This window comes from Dryobates pubescens, chromosome 2, assembly GCF_014839835.1.
Source record: "Dryobates pubescens isolate bDryPub1 chromosome 2, bDryPub1.pri, whole genome shotgun sequence".
Classification (NCBI taxonomy): domain Eukaryota; kingdom Metazoa; phylum Chordata; class Aves; order Piciformes; family Picidae; genus Dryobates; species Dryobates pubescens.
In genome coordinates this window covers 55,834,838-55,846,590 of record NC_071613.1, presented here as the reverse complement: position 1 = coordinate 55,846,590, position 11,753 = coordinate 55,834,838, and the positions used below count along the sequence as shown (strand labels likewise).

Here is an 11,753-nt window from a genome sequence, read left to right as displayed (position 1 = left end):
ACATGCAACTGCTGTCTTAATGAAGGCTTTCTTCCTGCACCAACTGCCATCAACAACGTTTTCAAAGCTGAAATTTACTAGATGTACATATCTGAGAGCCACATGCCAGGCAAGCCTTGGGAAAAGTTCAGCTGCAGGCTACATACATTGAATCATAACCATAGAATAATAGAATCACAGAACCATAGAATTAATCATAGAATCTATCATAGAATGGCTTAGGTTGGAATGGACCTCAGAGATCATCTACTCCAACCTCCCTGACATGGATAAGGACACCTCTCAACTTGTCTCAGCTGCTCAAGGCCTCATCCACCTGGAAGGAGGCATCCACAGCCTCCCTGGGCAACCTATTCAGAGTCTCAGCACCCTCCTACTGAAGAACTTCTTCCTCAGCTCCGGTCTAACCCTGCTCTGCCTCAGCTTCAAACCATTCCCCTTTGTCCTGTCTCTAGCACCCTCATGAAAAGTCCCTCTGCAGCCTTCCTGCAGGATCCCTTCAGCTATTGGAAGGCAGCTCTAAGGTCTCCCCAGAATCTTCTCTTCTCCAGGCTGAACACCCCCAGCTCCCTCAGCCTCTCCTCACAGCAGAGCTGCTCCAGCCCTTGGATCATCTTTGTGGCCTCCTCTGGACTCACTCCAACAGCTCTGTGTCCTTCTTCTGTTAGGGACAGCAGAACTAGAGGCAGGATTGGAGGTGAGGTCTCAGCAGAGCAGAGTCAAGGGTCGGAATCCCCTCTCTTGTCCTGCCACCCACACTCCTCTGACTTCAGCCCAGCACATAGCTGCCTTCTGGGCTGCATGAGAGCACTGGCTCATGAGGAGCTTCTCACCCACCAACACCCCTAAGTCTCTCCCTTCAGGGCTACTCTCAACCCACTCTGCACCCAGCCTGGATTTGTGCCTGGGATTGGTCTAACCCAGATGCAGGACCTTGCACTTGTTGAGCCTTGTGCAGTTGGCACTGGCCCACTTCTCAAGGCTGTCAAGATTCTATGCACCTGTATATATATGTGTTGATGTCTGTACAGACTTGCATTGTGTCTATGTATGTATGGCAGAATGACCCAGCAGGCAACTGCAACAGCTAGCTCCCTTCTTCCACAGAGATCCACATTAGTTAGCAGACCTCACTATATCACAGCTGCTTCCAGCTCTTCCACATGTTGCTTGAAGACCTCACGTTGACCTAAAATGCTTCAGTTGTGTCCCATAGTCCAGCAGATAGTCCCACCTGTGCAAGCACTCCTATCACCCATACATATGGAAATGAAAAATGTCAAGACTTCAGTCTAACCTGGATACAACCTTGAGCAACTTCATCCAACTTTCAAGTCAGGTCCTACTTTAAAGCTGGCCCTGCTTTGGTTCAGGTGACCCACAGAGGTCCCTTCCTTGATTATGATTCTATGTTCAAAGTAACCAAAGTTTTCTTTCACAGAAGAAATCCTTATGTTACATATATTGCACTTAGAATCCCATGCCTAAGTACTGACAGAGAGACAGGAGAGAATGGACATAGCATGCTGCACTCTGGAGCTTCCAGGCTGCTATAACCTTCCCATATGGACTCTCAGAAGCAGACCTAGATCACTTCTGAAATCATTTTATATTATGTTCACTGGAAACTGAACATCTCAAGAGGCAAACACAAGCTTCCTACTTGTGCTTCCAACCTCCTTCTGACCTGCACCTAATGCTGACCAAGCAGAAGCACAAATCCAATCCAATTCCTCCTTCTTTCCTGGAAAAATGCTCTGCTGATGAACAGGAAAGCAGCAGGATGGATGGAAATATTTATACTGTTTGCATACCCCATAAAGCTCTACATTAACTTTATCAGCTCGGGACAAAAGATCTGGAGAACACTGTAAGCAAACATCTGCTCAATATACATTCACCATTAAAAAGTAAACAGTAGGTCTGGCTCCATAAGGAACAGGTTGAAAATTATCAGAGTAAAACACATCACATAAACTGATGGCACGGCCTAGAACACTCTGCAAAGCAATGATCACACCAGAACAAATCCAGCTCTGAAGCACCCAAATGGCTTGAATGATGTGAGATCAGAATATAAACATGGAATAACACTCAGGAGGAGAGATTGAAAGTGTTTATAAAACAATGGATGGTATAGAAAAGATGACAGGGGTTTTCTCCTTCAAGCTGACCAACTACAGAAAAAGAAGACAATGCAACTGAAGGTGGGGAAACCCTGAGGCAAAGGAAGGAAATGCTTTTAAATGCCATCTGTAGACATATGATGATCACCTTTGCTGTAAGAAGCTGTGAGAGACAAGAAGAGGGTTTCCAAAGGCCTCAATGTCAAATGGAGAACTCTGGGATTTTGGCAATACTTTACACAAAAGAAGGTTATGAAAGGTTATACAATCTCCAAGTCCAGTGTGTTAGGAACAATCCCTAAAAGACAAAGAGAAGATCTCTAATGCCCTGTGACTACCTTTGTGAGTTTTCTCCCAAGTATCAGCTGCTCATCACAGTATTAAACATATGGCATGCTGATCCATGGCAGTGAGCATCCTCATGGAAAAACAGACTTCTCATGAAGGTTTGCTGGGGTGTGGGTGAAGATAAGGGCAGAGGTCTCATCCCCAGCCCTTAGATGGCCTGTACAAGAACTGTGAATAACTACTCCTTGTGACAGGGCTGAGTGGCTGATGGGACATCTGGCATGAGGCTCCCCTGCATCCTCATGTGTCCAGCACCCCATATCCTTAGGCTGAGAATGCCTCCTGCTGCTTTCCTGGCTATGCCTAAATCTTAAAGCTGGATCAGGAGTGGTTTTCCCTTCTACACGTGTTCCTGAATTACCAAAGATACTGCTTTATCTCAAATCAGAGCAAAAAGAGAAGGAACAAAAGGGGAAATAAAAGAAAAAGGAAAGAAAAAAGTTCTGTTAGAACTGCCCTATACAGCCAAATCCTGAGACTGGAAACAATTCAGATGTCTACGGTCTAACTGGGATCTTAATTTGATTTTACAGCAGTTTAATCCCTTTGAATTCAGCAGACTTCCTTCTACAGTGGTGTAAGAAAGAAAAGGAGGGGGGGGAAGGAAAAAAATCACGCCATGTGTCTTTTCATAGGCAGGTGAGCTTCTGTAGTGTGATGGAAATGAGAAGATGAATGTCAGAAAGTGGGCCAAATTCTTTTCTCTGTTAAAGAAGCATGAGCGAGAGGAGGATTTTTCTGTAGGAACTGAAGCTGACAGCATGTCAACCAGCACTCATTCAGCTGGGAGGGCTGGGAGAGATTATTTAAAGTTGTCAGCTCCTTCCATGCCTGGCTTTTGGCAACTCTTCTTGTCCCTTTCCACTGTATACTCTTTATACATGCTGTTTTAAATTAAGAAACTGAAGTGAGGGAACTGAAAGGTAAACTTGAAGAAAATAATGCAGAAACAAATGCTTTGCCCTATTTTATGGTTTGTTTGGTGGATGGGTTTTTTTTTTTTTTTACATTTTAAATCTACTAGATAGGAAGCCTGTGAATACTGACAGGTCTTATGGTATATTCTGACAGAAAATGATGCCCTGGTGCTGTTCCTTGCTTCATTCTGGCTCTTTACTTTGGCAACCACGAGCACCCAGAACCAGAGAGCAACGTTTGATTCCATAAAGCTGTAACAGAACAAATAAATGATAACAAATGAAGTCTGCTCTCCACTCATCTCAATCTTCTGCTAATAACTGGTAGGAGGCAATGGTGAAATGCAAATGAGCCAGCCGTGGGTGCTGTGAATAGGCAGGGTAAGTAATACATCACTGGGAAAGGTTTTCATAGGTGCTTACATTAGGGATGCTTTAAAAAGTCTGCCAGCATCAATCTGCTGCACTGAGTTGAGCTACTGCAGTTTAATGCCTTGGTCTGTGCATTTTCAGAGGGACATTCCCTGTGTCTGGCTCTCTAACCTGACTGCCCTGCTGCCGTTTATCTCTCTTTCACCCCTAACTTTGTCAGCACAAGCACTGAGGACAGCTGAAGGAATAAACTGCCTCTTTAATTAGCCTGCTGCCTAATTATTATGGATATCCTTAGTAATAAAACCCCAACAATATGTAAAAGGATAAGCCAAGGTACTTGTGATGATGATAACTTCCCAATCCGTGAAGCAGAATCCCCAATCAGGAGAGAAAAACACTGTTTGCTTTAAAAAGCATTTTGATTTTCAAGACCTCACAGCTGCTTTATGAACTCAAGGCAGGGAGCAGGTCAGGAAGGCTGCTGCTGAAAGAGAAGCAGCTAGCACGCACTGCTGTGCTGGGATCCCTTTTTCTATTCCACTGTAGTGTATAAAGGATTATATTGATCTGGAAAAAACCACCCTGAAAATACATGGGAAGTGCTGCATACCCTTCATGATTTCACTTTTCTCTGCTTCCTAAAAGGCAGCATCATTCCAAGGGGAATGACACTAAGAGCACATGCCTGAGCTAGAGTTCTTCCAGGAGCTTTTGCTGGTAGTTTCACTGCAAAGGAGGACTTGCATACGTGGGTGTAGGTACAAAAAGACAACTCTAACAGTATTCGCTGAGCTGATCCAAAGCCTATTAAAGACAACAGGGATCTCTTCACTGGTGCTCACAGGTTCTGGATTAGGCTCTGCTTTACTCATTTTAAAACAATCCCCTGTTCAGCTCAACTGCTACCTGTTGCACACAGATCTGCACAGGGCTGGCTGAGATAAAACACCTTCAGCTTCTGCCTGCAAATCATCCCAAGGGATTGTTTTTTTTTTTAAAGAAGCAGAAAAATCCTTCAAGGAAAGTAGCATTTTGCACACATTTTAAACCCATGCTATTTCATATCAGCATTTGCTCTCCTGATGTTTCCACTTCTAGTGCTCCTTGGCTCTGTTTAGTAGCTGGGGATCCAGCCACAGAGAGAAGATCCATGGTGAACACAACTATCAGCTGAACTTGAGGCACTGGGAAATGTCAAGGTAAATGTTTAAGGACTGTTTTCCCTTTGAAGCCACCATGTATAACTACACAACACTATTGACTCAAGAAGCAATGCTGAACACTGGAAGTGTTCAGTCAGCATTTTAAACTATTATGAGCTACCTTCTGAACCATTGCCAAGTTAATAGACAATGAAAGATAATGAGCTTGAAATTGGGTGTTAAATTGCATTTTTGGTTCTCTCCTTTTTTTCTTTCTTTCTTTTTTTTTTTTTTTTTTTTCATGAAGTTTAACTGTTTCCTGCAGAACCAACCTCATCTTTGATGTATCATTATGTAAATGTCTATTTTTAGGTCACAAGAACAGTCAGGCGTGGGCTAAAGCCTCGCTCCTCCCGCTACATGTGTGCGGGAAGGGGGAGAGACGCAGACGACGCACAGCAAGACCCAACACTCTCCTGGTCCCCAGAGGGAGGAGGAAGGTGGAGAGATGAGGTTAGGTCTGCTGGCAGCATGAGCTTCCAAATTAAGGAGGAGATTGCTCGACTTGCTCATTAACAGTGTTCCTGGGAATGCTAAGAAGGCCACGTTTGTACCGCGCGGCTACCGTTATGCGAGGAGCATCTCCGTGCCCTTCTTTAAGGACTTTGGCTGAATTCAGGCTTTTTACAACCTGAAACACCTTTGTCATGTAGGATTAACAAGCATCCAACCCACCCACGGCATAGCCAGGACTGAAACAGTCAGAGAACGCTGCAAATGTGCGTGTCAGCATGCAGAAAACAGCAGTTATTTGTCTAAAACCAGCATCACGTAATAATAGCTCTTCACTGGGAGAACATCGAATCCAGTGCTTCATCTAAAACGGTGTAATTAAAAGTTAACAACGACAAAAAAAAAGAAGTGACTTTCAGCAGTATAAATACACCTCTTTAAAAAGTGAAAGTCAGCCTAGCACCGACCACTCGACCCAAACTCGGATGGAAACTGTGCTTTCTCTACCTAACTGCCAAGAACAGGACATGATAAATGCCAGCATGATTTTATGCTTCTGGTAAACTTTTTTCCTATGCTAAACACACCTTAAAAAAATATAATCAAAATGTTAAAATAGTAACAACTATGAAAATAATTATGAAAACAATTCAAACCATTCCACACGGCAGAGAAATCTTACCTGATAGCAGTCACCTGCACGTGTATTTTGTTGTTGTTTTGAGGACAGGAAGATTAAATTAGGATAGGAAGGTAAGGGCTTATCCTCATTAATATAATTGTGGGATCTTTCTTTTATTTTCCTTTTAGACTAATGAGTTGCATTAATCCAGGTTTGTTTTTATAAGCCTCTTGGGTCCCAATGTAAAGGACAGCCATTTTACAAAACAATAAATTAAAACAACACCCCCCCCCCCCAAACCAACCCAAAAAAGGCATGTAGCATGCATTAAGTGCACATATTTCATAAGACCTAGGTTAATACAACTGGCATCTAGTTTAATTAATCCTTGTTAGTGAAACAACTAATATCCCTCCCTAGCATGTTTCCTTTAAACATCAGTATGTTAATTAAATGCTGTTTTGTTGTGTTTTTTAAGGGTTTGATCCCCCCCCCAACTTTTGCTTTGCACTTCAACGTGACATCCCAGCACCCATAAAACTCTTCCTCAGCAGCTACCTTATAGAGATGTTTCCTCACGATATCTGGCCTCCTGCAGAAATTCTGAAGCCTTTTAAAGAGCTGTTCAGGTGTAGAATACAGATATTCAGCTGCAGGAAAAGGAGGAGGAGGGAACGGGAAAAAAAAAAAAGGAAAGAAAAAAAAAAGCAGATACATTTTTAATGAAACAAAAACCTCAAAGCACACACTCGATATTAGTCACTTTACTAATTAAAAATGCATATTGCTCTGTGCCGCCTCGTGTTTTACATTATTTAAGCATGATTTTATAAGGTTACCTCAGCTCACAAGGATGTTTAATGCTAAATAAGGCTGTGTAGTTGTGCTGTTTAGACATCTCCTTTGGGTGATTAAAATACATTATTCTAATGTAACACAATGCATATGTGATACATTTAGTGATGAGATTTTTTTTTGCCTTCTTTTTTTTTCCTCCCCCCTTTTCCAAAGAGCTGCTACTACATTAGTGTGGATCCTGGGCTGCAGTTGCATGCTATTAAGTATTAAATTGTTTATATAATTTGGTGCGATTTTTAAGCCTTTTTCTTCTTTGCCCTTTTTTTTCCTTGACCATTCCCCACCTTTTTTTCCTTTCCCCTCCATTTCCCCCCCCTTTTTCCTCCCTTCCCTCCCCCCCTCCCCCTTTTCTTCCCCTTTTCCCCCATTTTTCCCCCTTTTTTTTTCTTCAAACTGTCTATCAAAAATAAATAAATCTGCAAACCATTGCAGCATCACTGACCTTTCAACAACAACAAAAAAATCTATCATCCTGGGTTGTGTATGCTAACAATGAAGAATGCTATTTCAAAACTTGCTTTTGTGTTATCTTAAAAGAACAGATGGCAAATATAAACTCCTTCTAATGTATTAAAACACATAAAATTTGCCTTAACACTAACACGTTGGCTTGCCAAATAAACAATTGCTTTTGCTCAAGTTGAGGCTCAAACTTTCTATTTCAGCATGGATCCACCCTGGTAGGTTTCAGCCAGGACGGTGTGCAAATGAAAGCAGCTACCTGGGAATATCTCTGGGTACACCAAAGCTTTGGGGCAGAGGGGATAGCAGCCACAATAGACGGCTTCGATCCTGCGGGTTAGAAATAAAAGCGACATTAGAGAGCCGAAGAAACTTCTTTTGGTGCGAAAGGGTTGAGGTTGACTACATACAGCAAGAGCAAAACGTGGTGGTTTTCTTTTCCCCCTCAGCAGCACAATCCTTCTAAATGCCAAAGTTGCTCTTTTGAAAGAAAATTTTATTGATCATATGAATTACATAGAACAGAACAGCGAGCATATGTTTTGTTCGCTGAATAAATCAAAGCGCAGCTCTGCATTTTTTTGTTTTTTAAATACTGTTTAACACATTTTATAATCAGCAGACAGACACATGTAACAACATGGTGAAGTATGGATGGCTTTGCCTTAATAATGCTGCAGAAAAAAAAACACCAAACCAACCCCCAAACCCAGGGCGCTCCGTGCGCCCGCCGGGATGCGTGGGGTAGCTACGTGCAGATGATCGCCGGTACCTGGCTGAGCAGAGGCTTGCCTTAAAGACTCCAAAGGTTAGGGTTAAATATAGCTCAGGAACAACTTGCAGCATGCTTCAGGCTGGGATATTTGAGCTCTTGCACACGCTTCAGATAATTTCCTTGATTTTTTTCAGGATCTAAACAGTGGTAGTTTTCAATAAGTAATGATGAGGCCGCTTAGCCAAGGCGCGCGGCGCTTGGCAGTTGTGTTTTATCATGGAGGAATTCAGAAACCTGCTGCTAACGTCAACCCCAAACCTCTTGTAACTGCAACAGGGTGCAAAGTTTTCCAGCAGCGAGGGCAGGGGCGAGCTGTCCTCTTGCTGCTTGCTTTGCAGTAGCTGAAGGGGTTAAGGCATCAGGTTTTCAGTTTATTTCTTTTTGCATAATGACCATTGCTCTGGCAGAGCTGTCCCTCCAAAGCTACAACTGTAATTTTCTGCTGGCCAGCAATGACACAGTGCAATTCGAAACACTTCTTAAAATATGTTTATTTTATGAGAGCTCTTTGAATTTCCTCCAACATGTTGACCATACGAGGACTTTATTTTTAACTTCAGTCCCCAGAAGGAAAAAAACAAACCACCACCAACTCCCCCCCCCACCCCCCATGATCTGAAATCTTGTCAAACTTCACCTTTTCTATTTTCAGTGACAACCCAGAAAGGTTTTTTGCTACCTTCGTGTGCGTGCTGGGTTGATTTGGTGTTTTATTACGAGGCACCCAGAAGGAATTCTGCTCCCTTTAGATCTCCTCAGTTTAACCAAAATAAAATAAAAGAATAACACACTCAACTTTCAGGCTAGAAAACCATCCACAAAACCCAAAGGCACACATTTCTCTGCTAAGGCTTTTGCTAAGCACTCCTTGCTAGATTGTTGCTTTGTTTTGGTTTTGGTTTTGTTTTTTTTTTTCTCCCCATAAACTTTAAAATTTGTAATTTATGTTGGGGTTTTATTTATTTCCTTCCCTCCCCCCCAATAACATATGCACTTCAGATTGCATTTTAAACATTAACAACAATTTCAAAGTGTACATCGTCTAGCACTATAGTGTTTTTTTTTAACCAAAGGGAAATGTTTCTGATGTGTGATTTAATTGATGATTTCAGTCCTTAAATATTGTGTCATATGTCAAAGCAAATAGATTTCTAAAGTTTTCTTTAATCTAGGAGGGGAAAAAAAAAAAAAAGGAGGAAAAAAAAAAAGAGAGAGTGAAACTGTGGACATTTCAGTAATAGCTCAGATCACTAAGTTACGTTAGAATATTTGCTTTTTAATCATATTGTATGGCGGGGGGGGGAGGGAAGAAATATATATATCTAAAATAAATGAACAGCTCCCTAAAACAGAACTGCAGGCCAAGATGCAATCTGAGTCACCATTTCAGTATGGAGCTTTCCCCCTACGAAAACCCTCCATCAGGATCATGAATTAGTTAAATCAGAATTGAATGCCTGCGTAGTTTGCCGGATGAAAGTTAAAATTTGGGATTCTTTCGTTTGCTAATCATCTCATTTGCATACTCATTTGCCACCCTTCTGCACCCGCGTTTCCATCCACTTCCACTTCCTGACGGCTCCTTCCTCCAGCGCAGGAGGTCTTGCAGCAAACCCCCTCCACCTTTCAAATCCGGAGACCTCTTGCTCAGCCCCACGCATGGACACAGCCTCCGGTCTGGAGACGGCTGGAAAAGCTTTGCAGCTTCCACGTGTTCCTGCCCCCTCTCCAGAAAAGTATCACATCACCAGGCTAATACAATTATTCTTCATTCCGATCCTTAAGCACTGCTAGTTAAATAATAAATAGGGTTCCGATTGATCTATTGTTAAAATGGCTAGTAAATGGCCTTTTTATTCCAATTAACAAATCAGCTGCTAAATCTATGAATCTTAATATTCAGATCTATTCACTTCAATTCATACAATTTATCTGCAAATAGTTGTTGGGCTTTTGATTCTAAATATAATTAGCTGATAATTTTGCTTGGCTGAATTACTTTTCTGGAGGGCCTGCTAAGGCTCTCAGTCGCATTATCTAGCAATAATGAATCTGATAGGTGAAATTTTTTACTGTAATGAGGATGAGACACAGTTGTGACACCTGAGTCTAGTAATAACAGAAGACTGCTAATTATCGACAGCACTTTTTCGTGTGATGCACGGAGTGGAGAGAGAGAGAAAAAAAAATCCCTCATTATTAAAAAATAAAAAGTTACAATTATAAGTGACACTGGAGGAGAGTAAATAAAATGGAGTGATTAAAACATTGCTGCTTTAAGGGTGTTTTTAATTAAGTGGAAATGCTAATGTTGTCATACTTAGCAGATGGGATTAAAATTAGTTATTGTAAGTAACTCATATTTTATGTTATGGTTTCCACAGCATGTCTACAAGATCTAAGAAAGTGATACATTCCATAAGACATTTAAAAAAATGAAATTCTCAGAGTCTTTACAGCTCATAATAATGAACATCATGAATAAACTATTGAAAAAGAAAGAAAAAAGTCTTGCCAAAGCTTTTACCATAGTGACTCAACTCGCATGGAATGCAACCATCATGTACTGGGCTGCCGGAATCGTACTGCTGGCCTGCCTTTGTCTTTTGCTGATGGTTGCATTTCTGACTTCCCTCACACTCAACAATAACAGAAGTTTGGTGTTTGGGCAGGCATCCAACACCAAGTGTGGTGTCAAGAAGGTACAGCTTTGGTGCAAGGCGAGATGATGACCACCCACCAAGGTGATGTTCGAAGCGAAAGCACAGGATGCATCGTGTAACTGCAGATAAAAACCTAATTGCACACTTTCTCCTACTTTATTTGTGTAAAATTTTCCATCTGCTACATCTAAAGATGTCTAAACTGTTAGTATCAAACCTGCATTCAGCTGCCAGCTGTGCACATTAAGGATTGCAAAACACTAAGTAAATGAGGCAGCATAAAACCGAGTAGTACTGGTCCATCTGCCCAGTACTAGTAGGGACCCCCATACCTGGTCCTTTTAAAGCACCACACTGCTGCTCAAATTGATAAGGAAAATACTTAATAACATGCTTTAAGAGCCTTGGTTTAGAAAGCTCAATTTGCATTTGCTATCATGACTTCTAAGTATCGGAATCTGCCTACTACTAGTACAAGTTAATGCTTTTCATCTCCCTTTCAAATGCTCTTTGAAGAACTTTTAATGAATGAAAATTAACATCTATAATTTATAGTATTTGCTGTCAAATTTCTAAACAATTTGTGGCAACAGTTTGGAGATAAAGTTTTTAAAGGGTATTTTTGAAAATCGCTTCTGCTGTGCATACTTTTAGCCATTTGTTTGGGGGTTTTAGTAGTAAAATTACTAATGATTACAATACTGAGCACTTACATAGTGTTCTACAGCTTCAAAGTGCAGCACAGCCCTTAATTAAATGATTTTTGTCCTTGCTAATTTGTGTTAATAATGGGAAAAAAAAATTAGTCCAAGAATCAGGATGCAATAAGGATGCTGCATATATTCACTGTATGGGTTCATATAGATTTAGATTTGGCTAAGTCCAAGACAGCAATATGGAAAGAGAGAGATTTTAATACACTTTCATCAGGATGCAACAAGGATGCTACATA

The 11,753-nt window shown here is 41.3% G+C and overlaps 1 protein-coding gene across 5 annotated transcripts in view; it reads right to left on the bottom strand.

Annotated features, from left to right (window-relative positions):
- Positions 1 to 11,753, bottom strand: part of GTDC1 (glycosyltransferase like domain containing 1) — a 254,239-nt gene that overhangs the window by 31,795 nt on the left and 210,691 nt on the right. For all 5 annotated transcript variants that reach the window (XR_008463067.1, XM_054177813.1, XM_054177806.1 and 2 more), the window contains exons 8-9: positions 7,623 to 7,693; positions 6,602 to 6,693 (exon numbers count right to left, since the gene is read on the bottom strand). Coding sequence is in view for 4 of the 5 variants with exons in the window: in XM_054177813.1 (XP_054033788.1) it covers positions 6,602 to 6,693; positions 7,623 to 7,693 (163 nt within the window). In the remaining variant the exon portion in view is untranslated. The remainder of the gene's footprint in view (positions 1 to 6,601; positions 6,694 to 7,622; positions 7,694 to 11,753) is intronic.